The sequence below is a fragment of the Anolis sagrei genome, chromosome 4 (assembly GCF_037176765.1).
Source record: "Anolis sagrei isolate rAnoSag1 chromosome 4, rAnoSag1.mat, whole genome shotgun sequence".
Classification (NCBI taxonomy): domain Eukaryota; kingdom Metazoa; phylum Chordata; class Lepidosauria; order Squamata; family Dactyloidae; genus Anolis; species Anolis sagrei.
Window position 1 is genome coordinate 21,443,496 of NC_090024.1, and position 19,365 is coordinate 21,462,860.

The 19,365-nt window shown below is 40.6% G+C and overlaps 1 protein-coding gene across 1 annotated transcript in view; it reads left to right on the forward strand.

The window, feature by feature from the left end:
- SNTB1 (syntrophin beta 1) overlaps positions 1 to 19,365 on the forward strand; it is a 149,156-nt gene that overhangs the window by 93,052 nt on the left and 36,739 nt on the right. The window contains exons 2-3 of the mRNA XM_060775833.2: positions 1,077 to 1,293; positions 15,044 to 15,251. Coding sequence (XP_060631816.2) covers positions 1,077 to 1,293; positions 15,044 to 15,251 — 425 coding nt within the window. The remainder of the gene's footprint in view (positions 1 to 1,076; positions 1,294 to 15,043; positions 15,252 to 19,365) is intronic.

Below are 19,365 nucleotides of genomic sequence, written 5' to 3' on the forward strand. Positions count from 1 at the left end.
GACCAACAGGTCAGCAGTTTGGATCTGGGGAGAGTAGATTGAGCTCCTTCTGTCAGCTCCAGCTCCACATGCAGGGACATAAGAGAAGCCTCCCAGAAGTATGGTAAAACATTAAACATCAGGGAGTCCCCTGGGCAATGTCTTGGCAGACGGCCAATTCTCTCACACCATTAGCGACTTGCAGTTTCTCAAGTCACTCCTGACATGAAAAAATTTATTTGCATTTTGAAGATGATAGTCCAATTCATTTCATTCGTGATACCAGAAGCATGTCACATTTGTGTCTATATGGCATTTGTGTCTATATGGCTATGGTTCTTGATATTGAGAAGTCTATGACTACCTGCCTGACTTGTAGGAAGAGGAAATGCTCTCTTATTAAAACTGCTAGTAAGCCAGCTAACAACTGAAAACAATAGCTGAGTGTGCACGTATATATACGCACTGCACATTGCTTTGATCTTTATTCAAAAAGCAGTTCAGAAAGATAAACAAAGTAATTAATTACAGGTTTATAAACTGGCGAAAGCCAGAATAAATAATGATTCTAAGAGCAGTGGTTTTCTTTCCCCCTCTCAGTCTAAGTATTAACTTTCCCCCTGCAAACAATAATGCTTATTCAATTGTGTTGTCTTTGGAATCCATACAAGCAACCCCATGAGGTAGAGTTTTCTTGCTATCATCATAACACATGTGTGAATACTAACAATTAGCTAGTGTGATTTGAATATGTAGTTTGGTGAGACACCAGCTCTCTTTGGTAGAGAAGGCTAAATATGTTTTTAAACTTCTTCCATAGCCTCCCTCCAACACCAACCAGACTCCCAAATGCTAAATGGCCAAGTTCTTCCTTTATATTTCTTCTCCTCCCTTCTTTCATAACATTTTAAAGGACTGTGAGTGGTTGGTTATGGATGGTAGACAATCCTTCTTGCTCTTCTGTCCATCCCAGCTGATAATATGGAAGTACTGCTACAAGTAGTACTTGTTCAGTTCAGTCAGCTAGAAATACCGTTGTCAAATCTTGTCCTCTTTACTTTTCTTAAATATTTTATTTTCCTGTATTTTTCCCCCAGTGAAATACATGAGAGAAGCCACCCCTTACGTGAAGAAAGGCTCGCCTGTTTCTGAAATTGGATGGGAAACACCGCCACCGGAGTCACCGCGCTTAGGAAATGCATCCACCGATCCTCTGTCCCAGCTCTCTCTTTCTATAAACCGAGACAAGAAGACAATCCCACTCAAAATGTGCTATGTTACGCGGAACATGGCTGTTTCAGATCCCGAAAACCGGTAAGAGGGGGCATAGGAATGGGAAGCAGGAAGCATTTATTTCTGTTTAATACTTTTTCATACACACATTTTAAAAGTGTGCCCACTGTGTAGTAGAAGTGATTCTAGTGGAGAAATGGGCAACCAAAATGATTGGGTAAATGAAATCATAATAAATCAGGTCCTGATAGTCTTTAAGTCTTTCTTGCTTAGGAAAAAAGGACATTCAAGATAGTTGAGGTCTGTAGATGCAAACATGATGTAAATGGGCAACTCTAGAGGGGGGCAATGAAGCTTTGCCCTCATACCTGCCTGGGATAACTGCACTGATGAACTGGTGTTATACACTTTCTGTATGATGCTCTGGTCAGAAACTTAGTTGCTTCACTTAGATTTAGATGCAGATTCCAAGTTGTCTTCAAGGGCAGCCCCACTCAGAGTGCATCTATACTGTAGAATTAATGCAGTTTGAGGCCACTTTAATTCTCATGGTTCAATACTATGGAATGCATAGTTTTGTGAGGCATCAGCACTCCTTATCAGGGAAGGATGAAGACCTTGGAAAACTGCAACCCCCTATATCATAGCATTAAGCCATGATCATTAAGGGCTATCAAACTTCATTAATTCTACAGTGTAGATGTACCTTTGGAGTGCAGCCCCACTGTAAACCTAATTGCAAAGTTACAACTGCATGGATTACTGTGGTTAAATTATTCCAGGAAATCGCCAGCCGTCATATCCAGTAACCATGCTGGCATCTTGTAGTCCCAAGTTTGTGGTTATACCTTGCTCTCAAGCTTCTAGACTTTCTACTTATTACTTATTTATTTCGGACATTTGTATCCCATCCTATCTTGACCTCCACAGAGGGACTCAGGGTGGCTAACAACCAGCACACCATGGTGCCCACAACCAAAAAACATAAATATATAATTTCAATAAAAACAATTTTAAAACACTATAAAACATTCAAACAGTCAAACAGTCACTGATTTAAGGCCTTGTCCTAAAAGCAGTCCATCAAGTCCATTAAAGCCATCGCTTTGCCAGCCGGTCAGTTATCTTCTCTCTTAAACAGAATTGAAGTCTAGCTATACTTCTGACGTTTTTACATATCATCAGATAAGAAAGCAGTCCTTGAAGTGAGCATGGTGTAGTGGTCTGGGTGTTGAACGATGACTCTGGAGAACGGTTTGAATCCCTGCTTGGCCATGAAAACCCACTGGATGAGCTTGGACCAGTCACTCTTAACTCAGAAAACCTCATGATAGGCTGGCTGTATGGTCATCGTAAGTCTGAAATGACTGGAAGGCACACAACAAAGAAGACAGAAGAGAGATGGCCTCTATATATAGAGACATTGATATCTTACAAACCTTTGGAAAAACATCTTAAAGCAGATTCCACAATGAAACACACTATTTAGGAGGCAGGATGTGGTGCTTGTGTTCCAAAGAGAAAAAGAAACTTCCTAACTTTCCTAAGCTATAAATGTTTCACATTCCCATTTGAGATGCCAGCTGGTCCTTTGCCTAGAGATTTTTGACTTTTAGGAATAGCAATTAAAATGGACCGGTGGAAATGAATGATGCATGAAACTTCCAGTGGCTCTTTGCATTTGCTTCCTAATGCTAAAAATAGGGAGAGCTTGTTGGTCATTATTTATAACATGTGTGGTACCAGCTGTAGCACATCACACAACCACTCAGCACAATTGTCCCTCTTTCATGCTTCCTAACTAAAGAGGAAGAGGAAGAAAAGAAACTAGAGAAGTTAGAGCAGTGGGTGATGGTAATTAGAGAACTCTTTTTTCTCCTGTCCTTCCTCCCTTTCACATCAATTGACATTTTGTTCACATCCTGTATGGAGAAAGAAATTGGCTTGAGACTTCATAGGCTTTCAACACTTCATCACATGAGGGACTCAAAAGTTGAAGAATTTGCCATTTGGGAAAGGGTCAGGAAGGTAGAAACAGCTGTTCTCAAAGATCACTAGCAGGACAGCTGCACCTCACAAAACTTTATGGTACATTGTTGACTTGGCTGCCATTTTTAAAAAAATTGATGACTAACGACTAGCTAAAAGCAGGCAAGAGAGGAACAAAGAAGAGAAAGTTGGCGTCATCTCCCCGGCTTCAATCCGTTTTATATCTCACACATGTTTCCAAAGCTTGGGAAGTTGCTTCTTGCACTTTAAATCCCAAGATTCTCCATTCTGTTTCCTGATCCAGGTGTTTGCTGTGCTCTCTGCAACTTCACTGAATGGCTGGAAAGCAACATTCAAGCCATCCTCCTCTTCAGCTATTTATTGCAGTGGTTCCTTACCTTTGGTCCTCCAAATATCTTAGACTTCAGCTCCCACAATTCCTAAGAGCTGGTAAGCTTGCAGGGATTTCTGGGAGTTGAAGTCCAAAACAGCTGGAAGGCCGAAGGTTGGAAACCATTGGACTATTGCCATGGATAGAAAAAGGGTGGCATCAGATCCTCTTCTTGGTTCTCTGTTGTCCAGAATTAACCATGGCTCCCAGACCTGAAGAAAGATGCAGTTGAAGCTCTTTTCCAGGCTCTGTTTTAGGTTCAATTTATGTTCACTCGTGCCCTTTGTTATTGGCAGGAAACAAGCACTTTTGAGCCTCCCACGCATTAAGGTGGTTTATCAGGTTTTGTTAGTTTTGTTTCCTGTGGAAGATCTGAGCTCTCAACTGATGTTCTCTGGTCAGTGTCAGACGATGTGCAAAAAACCTTGCTGTAGCCTGTACTGAACCCATCTCTATAAGAGTAAACATCTTCCCAACACTTTAGAAATGACTCCCTTAGTTTATGTAGCTCTTCCAGATCAGAATGCATTTGCAGCCATTTGATGTTAAATACCAATTATGTTACTAATAACTTCATTGTTAATGCAGAATGTTGCAAAAGTTTTTTTAAAAAAAATCTGAGGCCTCAGTTATGTTAGCCTTCAGGGAGGGAATTCTTTCTGATCCTTTTTATCGATTTATTTGAATTCTGCCCAGTATGTGATCAAGTGAAATCAGTATTGGCTGATTAAAATAGTTTAAAAGAGTACAAATATGGGCTGGAAAATAGATTGAACAAGCTGCCAAGTTAAAAACAGGTTAAGAAGGTTAAAATAGTTCAAAACCACGTGCATAGATATTTTGGAGTGAATAAGTTAGGCCTCGAAGTCTTTAAGTGAGTAATTCCTAGATAATACCTGCATTTGTACTGTTAGGCTACCAAAGACACAACAGTCCTACCAATGGAGTATCACAGCTTAGAAGGCTCCCCCTCCACCATCCGGATGCAGAGAAATTGGACTTATTGATGGGGCACATAGGGTGTATCCTTCCAGAACCTGCGCAGATACTTATTAGGGGATCTGCTCCTTCCAGTATCAAGGCTTCCTATCCTTTCTTTAAGAGATCAGGAATGAGCACAGTGAATAGCCTTTCAAGCACTGTTTGACTGCAACAGCCATTGGCTTGAACCAGTATACTCAGTCCAGCAGCTTCAAGGGAATCCACAAAGCAAATTTAAGTTGAATCCAGACAAGACAGAGGTCCTCCTGGTCAGTCGCAGGGCTGAACAGGGTATAGGGTTACAGCCTGTGCTGGACAGGGTTACACTCCACTTGAAGGCACAGGTTTGCAGCTTGGGAGTTCGCTGAGCCTGGAATCCCAGGTTATGGCAGTGGCCAGACAGCTTTCACACAATTAAAACTTGTGCACCAGTTGCACCCGTACCTTGGAAAGTTGGACTTGACCACTGTGGTCCACGCTCTTGTTACATCCAGGATAGACTACTGCAATGCACTCTATGTGGGGTTGCCTTTGAAAATTGCTTGGAAGCTTCAGCTAGTACAACGAGAGGCAGCCAGGTTAATAACTGGGGTAGCATATAGGGAGCACACAACTCCCATGTTACACCAGCTCCCCTGGCTGCCAGTTTGCTACCAGGCACAATTCAAAGTGCTGGCTTTGGCCTATAAAGCCCTAAATAGACCTGGCCCAGTTTACCTGTTCGAACCCATCTCCCTTATGAACCATCACAGAGATTAAGATCCTCCAAGGAGGCCCTGCTCTCCATCTTGCCATTGTTACAGGCACAATTGGTAGGGACAAGAGAGAGAGCTAGCTCAGTGATTGTCCCCCATATATGGAAATCCCTTCCTGGTGAGATCAGATCGGTCCCCTCTCACCTGTCCTTCAGAAGGATGGTAAAAACTTTGCTGTGGGACCAAGTAAAAACTTTGCTGTGGGACAGTGCAATAAAGCAGCAATAGAAACCTTACCAGGCCAATTTGATTAGATGTAGATGATCAAGATGGCTGTACTCTTCTCTCCCCTTCGGGGAGAGAAGGGTGGAATATAAATGTTTTAAATAAATAAATAATTTAGCCTACTTTACCTTTAGAAATATGCCATACAATATTTTGGTCATGGTCTGAGTTTTGTAGGATTAAAATTGGGACTAGTCAGTGACTTCCTGTGCCACTAAAGTTGCTGCTCAGAGGAGAAGATACAGGCAATTGTGTTACAACTCATTGTCCTTCCAGTCAAGGAAAGTGAGGTGACAGAGCTGTACCTGTGTGTCTCTACTGTCAGTCTGAGTAGCTTCTTATTATATTCAGGATCTAGTACCTTCAATTTGCCTAAAATTGATCTTTCACTCTTCAGCAAACTTCCAAAATTGACCGCAGACAATTATTGCCTGAGATGAAGCATCAGATGGTGTCTGTCTCGTCTACTCATCCTAGACAAAACTGCCCAAGGCCAACCAAGTTATTTTGACACACAAATTAAACCTCTCCTTGGCAGTAAAATAACAATTTGAACATATAGCAAGTAATTGCCCACTTTTGTGATATCTAAAACCAGATTGAGGCAGCCACCCCACCTAATGGTAGGGTTGGACCTGGTGCTTGTTAAGCAAAATACCTTGATCACAACAGAGACATGAAGAACCTTTCAATAACCATTTTAATGGAAAGTCCAAATTCCCCAATCCCTAGACTTTGACTTTTCTCACTTGCCCAATTATCTAGGCGTAACCTCAGCAATTATAGCAAAATCAGGAACGTGTGAGATCGAGAGAAGTTCTGACATTATTCTCCTAGAGGGTCTTACAAGAGAAACCTGCCCAATAAAATCCCAGATTTTAGGATCTAAGTAATTGATCTGTGTAACTGGTGCAAATCAGGTTGCTTAATTGCATAATGTTCTTGGCACCAAAATGTACCCCCATGCGTGCCGCACTGTGTTTGTATCAGGAGACCACGGCTATTTTAATATCTGGCTCCTGACAAATGTAAGCTCCTTCTAGTAATGCATCACACTCATGACCATAAAAGCAAAATAGCTTGACAGAGCCTGAAGCAGAGCTACGTACATAATAAGATGTCTGGAAATTCTCTTTAACAAGTGGAGTATCCATATATGGAGGTGAGAGTTTTTTACACATGGCCCCAGGTGAAACACATCATGCTACTGTCATATTGTAAAATGATGTTTAAGAAACTAAAATGCAAGCAAATGTGTGTGTGTGTGTTGTGGGATTATGATGAGGCTGTCCATCAGAACCAGGTGTTCATGTCACAAGAAGAGAAGAACAGAATGTAAATTCACCCTGTTGTACTAATGGATTGCTTTTTCTGCTTTTGAAAAAAAAAGTTAGGTTGGGTCTGTGAGACACATTCTGGTTGGAATACAGTTTCCAATCTCTTCTTGCACAGTGACATGGGGCTCATCTACAGGCTAGCCCAGTAAATCTGGCTTGGTGTAGTCCTTGATCCAGCATGTACATTTTGGATCTCATGCCATTGTCACCAGATTATTGATGGCCTGGGACTGTATTGGTTCTGCTGGGCTGTTACATCCTCTGTTTTGCTACTGCTGCTCCTAGCCATCCTAGGTGCTCCACCTGAGTGCCAGACTTTTGCCTGTTGAATCTGCTGACATCAGAAAGTGGCATCTGTGCAACTAGGAAGGAGGAAGGGGTTAATCTAGGGAAAGGGGTGATAGTGGTGTCCATCTGGATTGCTGATTAGTCTTTGTGAAGACAGCCAGTGGTCCATTCACGGTGACAGTGGGGTTTGGGACCATTATAGACAAGTTTATGGAAATGATTTAGACGACCTTACTGGAGACTGAAAGTATGTAGTCAGAGATGGCATATAAGGATATGGTTCTAACATTGCTTTATCATAGGTTTAGGATCAGACGTTGAATGGTGTAGACATTTTAGTCTTAAAACTTGATATGAGCTACTCAAGGTGTTCAGGCTGAACCCTAGAGCAGATTTACTGCCTTACTGGCATGAAATCTACTAGGCATCACTCCTGACATTTGTAAAGTCTACATCAACATTAGTTGATTAATTTTATCATTAGGGGGCAACTGTACTATTTTATTTTCATTTCCTGTGTTTGACTCTGTATTAATTTTGCTGTTTGTTTTTATTTTTATGTTATTTTTATTTAGTGTTATTATTTGCTGTGTATTTGATTTTGATCTGCTGTAATTTGCTGGGCTTGGCCTCATGTTAACCGCCCCGAGTCTCCTTTGGGGAGATGGTGGCGGAGTTTAAATAAAGATGATGATGATGATGATGATGATTAGTGTATTGCTACATGCCAAATTACAGAAGGCTTTGTTCAGCTGTATGAAATATTGTGAGGTATAAGGATTGGGTTGGAGTCTGGTAGGTCCGGGTTTAAATCCCTCTCAGCCATTGAAACCCACTAACCAGTGGTTCTCAACCTGGGGTCCCCAGATGTTTTGGGCCTACAACTCCCAGAAATCCCAGCCAGTTTACCAGCTGTTAGGATTTCTGGGAGTGTAGGTCAAAAACATCTGGGGACCCCAGGTTGAGAACCACTGCACTAAGCAATCTCCTTCAAGTCACAGTCCCTCAGAGGAAGGCAATGGCAAACCTTCTCCAAACATATCTTATTTTTAAGACATTTGTGTATTGCTTCTCAGCCCACAAGGCCTCCAAAGTGTATGAACAAACTACAGATAACCCAATATAAAGCTGAAGGGGGAAAATGATTTGTTGCAGGAACTTATGGAAATCAAAGACTCTTAATGATTGAAAACCCAGAAATAAAATACTAGAATGCATGTAAAGAGGTCGAAGCACTAAATCGTGTGAGTGATTTACTATAAAGTCACCATAAGTCAGAGGAGATGTGAGCACATTCAACAACAGCAACAAACATGAAACATCTCCATGCATTTCAGAGAGTAGTGAATCAATCCTACAAACACATCTTTCTATACTGAAAAACCAGCTATAAAATAATCAACCCATGCCTTAAAGGTGAACTGGTCTTTCATGTTAGGAGAAATTGCTTCCTCATCTTTTTTAAAACCAGTCAGACTACAAATGGTTTGTATCAATATGATGTGAAAAGAAAATATAGCACTCAATCTACATGGTTAAAATGCTGGAAATGCTGAAGTACATGTACAGTAGAGCCTCACTTATCCAACCTTCGCTCATCCAACGTTCTGTATTATCTAACACAGTCTGGCTTCCGCTAGGATTCACAGTTGTTTTAATACGTTGCAGTGTTTTGGTGCTAAATTCGTAAATACAGTAGTTACTATATAACATTACTGTGTGTTGAACTGCTTTTTCTGTCGATTTGTTGTAAAACATGATGTTTTGACGTATTGTCGAAGGCTTTCATGGCCGGAATCACTGGGTTGTTGTAGGTTTTTTTCGGCCTATATGACCATGGTCTAGAGGCATTCTCTCCTGACGTTTCACCTGCATCTATGGCAAGCATCCTCAGAGGTAGTGAGGCAAATATTAGACCTCACTACCTCTGAGGATGCCTGCCATAGATGGAGGCGAAACGTCAGGAGAGAATGCCTCTAGACCATGGCCATATAGCCCGAAAAAACCTACAACAACCCATTGATGTTTTGGTATTTAATTTGTAAAATCATAATGTAATCTGATGTTTATAGACTTTTCCTTAATCCCTCCTTATTATCCAACATTTTTGCTTATCCAACGTTCTGCCGTCCCGTTTATGTTGGATAAGCGAGACTCTACTGTATCAAGGGCCTTTCCACACAGCCATATAACCCAGAATATCAAAGCAGAATAACCCACAATACCTGCTTTAAACTGGGTTATCTGAGTCCTCACTGCCATATAGCCTAGATTAAAGCAGATAATGTGGGATTTTAATCAGCTGTGTGGAAATGGCCTGAGATGCAAGGGAAAAAAGTTGAAAATAGCGCATACTTTGTGGAAAAATAATAGAACATGTATTATTTAGTCAGAAGCAGTTTCATACAGTCAGAGCAATAAAAGCTAAAAGCAAATACTGGAATCAATTTAAACTTCATAATAACACTGAAAGTAATTGAACTCTATCATGTCCTCTGGAATTATTCTCTAGTGCTTTAGACTGTCTTAGATTAAAATCTTTCTGCTCTCCACAGCAAGCCTTTGGTTTAAGCAGCCTTTCACAATTGCAAAAGAGAAAACGTTTCACTGAAACGTATCTTCAGTATTTTATCCAATTTTCACTGGAAAAATGAGGAAAGTCCTTAAGGGAAAGAAGCTAAAAAGTATGTTTTCCCTTCATATATTATTGCCAGACCAAGAATAGCTTTGTTGTAGCACATTAAAGAATAGTAATAAAGCCCTGCATTTTACCTTCAATAGTGGACAGCTTCATGCCCTTAAGAAACTCATGTGCCTTGCGTGAGGCCGATCGCTCATTCCTGATCAAACAGGCTTATTATAGCTGTGAATATGATCCATTAAGACATTAAACCTAATAAGCATTGCTAAGGATTTATCTCGATTCCTGTTTTAATGCAAGATTATGCCATTCACAGCTCCTAGACACGCATCAGTTTGCGAGACAAAATCCAGACCCTTCTACGATTCTGGTGCAATTTGCCAAACAACTTCACTCCCATCCAAAGTTGTAAAAATATGTACCTTAGAAAACAGGGTCAGTGGAGAAATGAGAATACAATATATCTGTTTGAAACGGGAGCTACGATAGGAGCTTTTACGTGGGGTTGCCTTTGATTACTGTTCGGAAGCTTCAAGTAATCCAACGAGCAGCAGCCAGGTTTCTAAGTGACATAGAGGAAGCATGCAACCCCCCTGTTGAACCAGCTCTGCTGGTTGCTGGTTTGCTACCAAGCACAATTCAGACTGCTGGCTTTAGCCTATAAATCCCTAAAGGGTTCCAGTCCAGCTTACCTATCCGAACGCATCTCCCTTTATGAGTCAGAGCATTAAGGAGGTCCTGCTCTCAGTCCCGCTGCCCTCACAGGTACAACTGGTGGGGATGAGAGACAGGGCCTTCTCGGTGGTGGTTCCTTGGCTGTGGAACTCCATCCCCAGTGAGATTAGATCAGCCTTCTCCCTCCTACCATTTAGGAAACAACTTAAAGTGTGGCTTTTCAAGCAAGCATTCAATGAGTGAGATCAAGTAGTCAAGATAACTTTGGGATTGGTGCAATGTTTAGCCTATAAATCCCTAAATGGTTTAAGCTCAGCTTATCTGTCCTAACAGATCTCTGCCTATGAATAATCTTGGAGCTTAAGATCATCTGAGGAAGCCCTGCTCTCGGTCCCGCCTCCCTCACAGGCGCAGTTGGTGGAGATGAGAGACAGGGTCTTCTCATTGGTGGCCCCTCAGCTGTGGAACTCCCTCCCCAGGGATATTAGATCAACCCCCTCCCTCCTGACCTTCTGCAAGAGAGTAAAAATATGGCTTTGTGACCAAGACTTTAGAGAACTTGTGCAATAGATAAACTTGGAATAATGTGCAGTGACCATTGGAACGGCCTGAATTACGCTCATGGATTACATTTTTAACTCTGAATGTGTTGTTTTAAAATGTTTTAATAATTAATAATTTAAAATGTTTTAATTATTAATAAAGTATTTTTTAATTCTATTTTAATATTTATTTACATTATGTTTTAAGACATCAAATTGTTCCCTTTATGTAAAGCTGTCTTGAGTCCCCTCCGGGGTGAGAAAGGAGGGGTAGAAATGTCGTAAATAAATATTGAATATTTTATGTTTATTATCTCTGATGTTTTATGTTTGATAGTTTATTGGTTTTAATATATCATTGTATGCTTTTTAAAGTAATGTGATGTATTTATAGTTTGTAAGGTGTTGATTTTTGCCATTTACTTTGTTGTGAACCGCTTTGAGCTCCCCCAATGGGTAAGAAAACTGGCATATAAATGAAACAAACAAATAAATACATACATTTTAAGAAATGAATATGGAAATATGAATAAAGTTTCAACCAGAAAAAAATTGTGATCCAACATAGACCTGAGTTGATATAAATTAATGCTGAGGAAATGGGAACCTTGTTAAGGTTTGACAGATCTGTGTCTCTGTAATCTTGAATGTTTCTGATCTTGGGAGTGGAGATGAAGTTAGGTAATACTCGGCCCTCCACATTTGTCGTGGTTAGGGGCATGGGAAATTGAAAATATCTGCAAATGTAATTTTACTCTTGAGAGAACATCTTTTTAGGAATTTCTGGTTAGTTTCTTCTAGAAGCTGATGATATAATCTCACTGGGGACCTAGAAATTCTTAGTGTGATGTTCTCTCTAGAAATCTCTAGTTCATCTAGTATGACTTTATAGTCACGCTCTATAGAAAACCTAAAATTTCCTATAGATAACAGTTTAATCAATTTTGTGACCAATCAAATCCACAAAAGTCAAATCCAGAAATGTGTTGGGCCAACTGTGGTGATCTTTGGAATGAAGGCTGGATTGATTTATGGCAAAACCCTAATACGGCATGGCTGGACATGCAAAATAACCCTTGTTCTATTCCTGGCACTTCCAGTCAAATGACAATAAGAAAGACCCTTCTTTGCCTCAGTCCTTGGAAAACTGCTGTCTTTCAGACTAGATAACACCAGTGCCCCAATGGGCAAACCAAGTGGCAGCTTCATATGTTAATTGTAATATAGTATACATTTGAGAAAAGGTAAATGGGAGGAAATAAATTAATACAGAGCCCCTTTCTTTCCTCAGTTGCTATTCTCTGTTTTTAATGAGGCTCTCCATCCTCCTTACCTTTTCTGATAATTAGCTTGAAAAGAAAAAAGCTTTCAAGATGAACAGCAAAAACATCTCACCAAGGTGCTGATCTTTGCTCTTTTCTTAATGAAAAGCATTATTTGCAAGTGGGTCCATCCATCTTTTTTCAAGGAGGGATCATAGCATCGTGATAGAATAGCTAACAGTAGCTTGGATCTTGTGGGTTTTTTCGGGCTATAGAGCCATGTTCTAGAGGCATTTCTCCTGACGTTTCGCCTGCATCTATGGCAAGCATCCTCAGAGGTGTGAGTAGCTTGGATGTTGTCTGCAACAAAAACTGGTTCATCCTCACTTTGTGCGTAGATTAAATACATTATTTTCAACCCCACTATTTCCTTTTAGACTGCCTTCAGATTTTTTTTTTTTCATGTCAGGAGTGACTGCAAGTCGCTCCTGGTATGAGAGAATTGGCCATCTGCAAAGACGTTGCCCAGGGGACTCATGGATGATATAATGTTTTTATCCTTGTGGGAGGCTTCTCTCATGTCCCTGCATTAGGAGCTGGAGCTGATAGAGGGAGCTCATCCGCCTCTCCCCGGATTCGAACCTGCGACCTATCGGTCTTCAGTCCTGCCGGGACAGGGGTTTAACCCACTGTGCCACCAGGGGCTCCGGATGATCCCATGGGTTGAGTTGGGTTTTGAATGTGGGTTTTGGCCTAGATTTTAAAATTTGTTGAAGTTTGAAGCATATAACCCCTTGGGCTTGACGTGGATGTGCGGGACTGGGTCCTCCTGTTATGATTGGTCATCAACCATAATAAAGTTTACTTACTCATTTTCAACTCCTGTTTGATCAAACTATCTCATTTGGAATAAACATATGACAAAGTAACCCAGACCTTTCATCATCAGTTCTAGTAGTAATTTATAGTCATTTCACAGGATAGTTTAAAATAGGACCCTTCCTTTTAAGATGGCTGGGGTCTTGTTTACAGTTTTTCTGAGGCCAAGCCTGGATTGGAGATCTTCACATGCTCCATGCATGATCCATGGAGATGGTAGGGAGAATCTGCATGGTCCAGCAGAGCAAAAGTGATTGGACCATCGCTCTCCCATCCCTGTCAATGTTGCCAAATGTCTGCAGAGCTTCAGCAGAGCTCCTGGCTATTAGGGGCGTCTCATGCTGATATCCATCCTCCTGATCATGTGAGCACCTCTCATGATGTCAACATGGGATGCCTGCAAAGCTTTCCTGGAGCTCTGACTGCAGTGACAATGCCAGCATGGGCTTAGTCTTTCCCATTTTTCCTGCACTGACAAGCACAGGGAGAGATGGTAGCAAAGGCCCTTGTAGGCAGTGGACCACTTTACCATGGAGCCAGTTTGTTTTCCAGACTGCTTCAAGTGAAGGGTTGTTCTGGAGTTTCACCTAAATTCTTAGCTGAATCAATTCAACCAAGTTAATCCTTTGTTAAGGAAGGCCCTGGACATCATGTAGACATCAGCACTTGGGGGTTTTGGCTAGCGTAGGACAAGCCCTATAGGTACTTCTACCCTGTAGAAAACATGCAGTTTGATAACATTTTAATTACCATGACTCTATGCTATTAAATATAATACATTGTATGAAAATATATCTTGTAAACTGCTCTGAGTTCCCTTCGGGGTGAGAAGGGCAGCATATAAATGCCGCAAATAAATAAATAAATGAATAAATAAATAATAGGAGTTGCAGTATTATAAAGATTTTAGCCTTCTCTACCAGAGTGCAGGTCCCTCACAAAACTACATATCCCATGACTCCATAACATTCAGCCATGAGTATTAAAGTGGTGTCAAACTGGATTAATTCCATTTTGTAGATGCACCCTTAGTGTAATGCTTTGCTTGAAATTATACTTTGGAATCATCCTACCAAAGAACTGGAGTGGCATTTTGTCCTTCCTGTAGCAGGACTCAAGGACGGCACTTCCAAAGTGTTAGTTTTTGTTAGCAGGACAGAGAAATGCTGCAATATTTTCCGTTGGCAGCAGGGCTTTTATAGATATTTTGTTTTCTTTTATTTTATAGTTATGAGGTCAGCCAAATGGCTCCTGAGAAAATGTGATATCATTCATATGGATGGTCAAGCGAGAATGGCTCATATAGGAAGGCAGCCATCTTGTGCTTAGATGTGTAATTCCTTTGGGTCAAGGCAGGCTTTCATCAAAAACTGTTCTGCTTGCAGTGTTTACATGACTGTGGCAGAGTGGGTGGATAAACACAGCTGGGGCACTGCCTTAAATATTTCCAAGCTAGGGAGAATTGAAAAGAGAAATTATATCACCAAATGGTAGATAAACATAATGTTATGTTTTCAGATGGGAATCCAATCAGGCTTGCAAATAAAGAAAAATCCAAATTTAAATAGTTGGAATTCATTCTTCAATTGGCACCTTCTCATTATAGATGGAGCATTGACACAGCATGCCCATGACTATATCCAGTATATTTATGTATTTTGTAAGCTAGGCAGAAAAAATACGTACAGATATATCTACAATAGTATTTCTTTTCAGGGATGCTTCAGTGGACTCATTGTTAAAAGGCTACATAGCAGCTCCTGTTCCCTCATATTTCTTGAAAAGTGAGAGCATTGTATTGATTGCCCTATTGATAAAAGTGTAAGCTCTTTGGGGTAAGCTCTTTGTTTTCCTCTTCTTCTCTAGGCTTGTGGAGGTTCATTCTCCTGATGCCAAACACACTCTGGTTTTACGGAGCAAGGATTCAGCCACCGCCCAGGCCTGGTTTCAGGCAATCCACTCTTGTGTCAGTGAGCTCATTCCCAAGGTCATCTCCGAAGTCAGAGATCAGCTGGGGAAGAATGGAATTGCTGGAGGCCGAGAGATTAGGCATCTAGGGTGGCTGGCCAAAAAGGTAAAGTCCTCTTCTCTTCAACACTCTCTCTTGGTTTTGTCAAAACCGTTTTGTAGAGATAAATTGAGAATCTAACATTTTGTTTCACTTGAGCAGTCTTCATTGTGGACTTCTTCAGATGGGTTTAGTAAAGAGTATCCATGTGCTTTGGAAATGAAGCCCCATGGAGGTCATCACGTGACATAAGGGCACTTCTGGTGGGACTCTGTGGGGCTGTGTTTCTGCTGTGTATGGAAATGTAGCCCTACCCCTGTCTTCACAAGGTGGGTGTTACCTGATTCCAAAGGAAGAAAAGTGGGGGAAAGACAAGGCATCTGCGCAGTAAGGGTGAGGGAAGGTGGGCCATTCTACAAGACAGGGAAAGACATGATGGAATGGGGCAAGATGGTTCCCTCTGCTTTCTCCCTTCTCATGGGATGAGGTCCTATGTTTTATTAATTATCAGTTGTTTCTTCATGGAGTCTCAGAAGGTTGTGTGGCACTTATATTGGCCCAATTCATATAGTCTACAACAGTGGTTCTCAACCTTCCTAACGCCACGACCCCTTCATACGCTTCCTCATATGGTGGTGACCCCCAACCATAAAATTAGTTTTGTTGCGACTTCATAACTGTCATTTTGTTTACTGTTATGAATCATAATATAAATATCTGATATGTAGAGTGTATTTTCATACACTGGACCAAATTTGGCACAAATACCCAATACACCCAAATTTAAATACTCGTGGGATTGGGGGAGGGTATTGATTTTGTCCTGTGGGAGTTGTAGTTGCGGGGATTTATAGTTCACCTACAATCAAAGAGCATTCTAACTCTACCAACGATGGAATTGAATCAAACTTGGCACACAGAACTCCCATGACCCACAGAAAATACTGGAAGGGTTTGGTGGGCATTGACATTGTGTTTGGGAGTTGTAGTTCACCTACATCCAGAGAGCACGGTGGACTCAAACAATGATGGATCTGGACCAAATTTGGCATGCATTCTCAATATGCCCAAATGTGAATACTGATGGAGTTTGGGGAAAATAGACCTTGACCTATGAGAGTTGTAGTTGCTGGGATTATAGTTCATAATCAAAGAGCATTATGAACCCTACCAATGATTGAATTGGGCCAAACTTCCCACACAGAACCTCCATGACCAACAGAAAATACTGTGTTTTCCGGTGGTCTTTGGTGACCCCTCTGATACCTCCTCGTGACCCCTCCAGGGGTCCCGACCCCCAGTTGAGAAACACTGGTCTACAATATGCGTGATATGCATGTAGAGTTCAGTAAAATGTACCTGATAATTAAATCAAACCCTTTATTTCAGTCATAGACCCTCGCAGGAAATAAAAGTCACATTTTCATACAAACTTCTGTATCTGATGATGATATTGTATCATTATTTGCTATTTTAAACTGCGCTGTCAGATGAAAGTCTATTTCTTTGAGTGCTCAGATGTTCCTCAAATTGAGCATCAGGTTCAGTTCTCAATCAGGCACAAACTATTGTGTCCGGTGTACGAAAAACAAATCTGGACACTCCTCTCAGATCTCCCAAAGAAAATACCATACCTGCCATGTGACCTATACATTGATGTAGACTATCCCACATTCATCCAGTCATTCTAAATCTGTCAATTTATTGCTGATGTGGCCATTAACAAATAATTGTATTCATTTAACTATAGCAAATTATACTTTTTTAACTTGTTGAAATCTTATAACCAGTGAAAACAGGATTGGGGTGCCCCACGGTCCCACATTAAATTTCTAGTATGCCCTGCAGGCTGTATTTTAACTGAAGACCTTGCAAGTGCCCCAGCTGGTCAAGCCAAAAGGTTGAAAAGAGATACCAATGCAAGCCTCCCCTCCAAAGTCTCTCTCCTCCCCACCCTGCCCATTTTTGGGGGGCATTCTGTTTGGTAATATGTTAATTGTTAGTTATGCAACAAACAAGGCTACTATTTGGTTGTATTAAAAATTGTGGTTCTGTGGCTTAACATATTCTGAAATCTGGACTCTGTGGTTTTCTTTCAGCTTCTTGCCATTTTTCTAATGCATGTTTGGGTTGACTCTGGAGTCTTAAAGGTATACCTGGAAGGGTTGAACATTTGCAAATGGGATCAATGCTTGGCATCTTTCTAGAAAATATGATGCAATGTTTAATTACAGGACAGCAAATATTTTTCATATTTATTGACTGTTCAGGGTCTGCTGTTGGAGATGGTGGTATTATAAATAGTTACAATGATCCCATTGAAACTTAAAGGTATCTCAGCTGTTCTTAATGTCCCAGGTCCTCAGACTCAGCTTTCTTCATGAACTGCTTTGCAAAAGAAAGTCCATCCCTGTGGCTACTGAGCTCTTTGCCCATTTAGGGTTTCAACAGGAATGGAACTTGGATGGTACTCAGAACTGTAAGCTGATGCCAAAGTGTGATGCTTTCATAACACTTGGTAATGCTTAGGGGGGTTGCCCTTTGTCTGGTATGCATCACATGGCTGTCGCTCACCTTCAACTTTACGTGACCTATGCCAGACAGTTCTTCTTGAGATCAATTAAATTAGAGTTGTAAGGAGTACCGAGTATCAGAAATACTTAACTGCAAAGAAACTAGGGAATGTATTTTCCTGTTTGTGTCATTGTTGTTTCAACCAAGACTTCTGTATCAAACTTGTGGCCTTTTGATTGCTTGCAAGACCACAATTTTGTTATTTCTTGAAAAACAATAATGAGTTTTCCAGCTTTCTTATGTTTGTCAATAACAAAGTTGGGGAATTCCTTCTCTAAATGAAATTCTGCCATAGTGGATTGGCAAGATTTATTTCTTTTGAACCTACAATTACATATTTTCAGTTGTACCATTTGTCAAAATATTGTGGATATGTATACATGTGTTTTTGTCTCTGTGTAGCTCTCATTGCAACCTTACAGTGGGGTACTTATGATGTAAGAACAAGTGAAACACAGAGAGAAGGAACATTTTGGTACAGCAGCAACAATATTTAACAAGTGTCCATTTCATCCATTTTAGTTGCCTGTGAAAACCATACAATTCAGCAGATAATTTTATTTATTTATTTATTTACAGTATTTGTATACCGCTTTTCTCACCCTGAGGGGGACTCAAAGCAGTTTACACATAAGTAATGGCAAAAATTCAATGCCAGTACAAACAATTACAATTATACACTACAATTAGACATAAATTAAATTAAAACATACATCCATGAGTAATAAAACAATCATTAAAACAATAAAACAGCATGGTAACTATGCTGGTCCCTCAAATCAGAGAACTTAAGAGACACTGCACAGTTCCCAGCAACGGATACATATAGACATGCTTCATTTTGTACTGGAGATGTCTATAGATCAGGGATGGAAATCATGCAGTATTCTAGATGGTCCTGGAGATCTACATATTTACATCAGTTGTGACTAATATCGGCAGTGATGAGAAAAGGTGGGAGCTACAAGCTAGCAACCTCTGCATGATTCTCACTCTTTCCATAGACAATGTTTCTTCCTTTATAATTAGTTTCTCGCTGTGTATACACTATGTGTACTGTGCAACTTTCGCTGTGCAACTTCTTCTGCAGAAACCGGTTTTAGCCTATTCTACTATTGAATTTTTGCCACACTGCCTGTGTCTACACTTTTCAATTAATCCCCAAGCAAGCACAATTATCTTGTCTGTAAAGGTATTTTTGAAGTTTTGGATTCTGTACAGCAATAGAAACCCACCCAGGTAATAACAAACAGAACACTTGATTTGCACATATAAAGGTACCATAGATGAGGAACAGGTCCCCAGAGCTGCTGAAGTAGCTCAACACAATGTTAACAGGTGCCAAATGATAAGGAAGACTCCTGAGACTTCAGAGGCATTACCAGTGACAAAGCAGGAACATTGGACTTATTTATTTATTTCATGTCAAAAGCATTGCATAAATAAGTATAAGACTGATAAAAATAGAAGGAGCACAAGTGGCTAAATCATTTTTGACCAAAACTGGGCAACAGTGACCACATTGTCTGTAGCTTTAAAAAATTCTCCCTTTGTACATGAGGCAGGGCATTGTGGACAAGCATAGAAGTGCAGAGTTGTTTGTTCT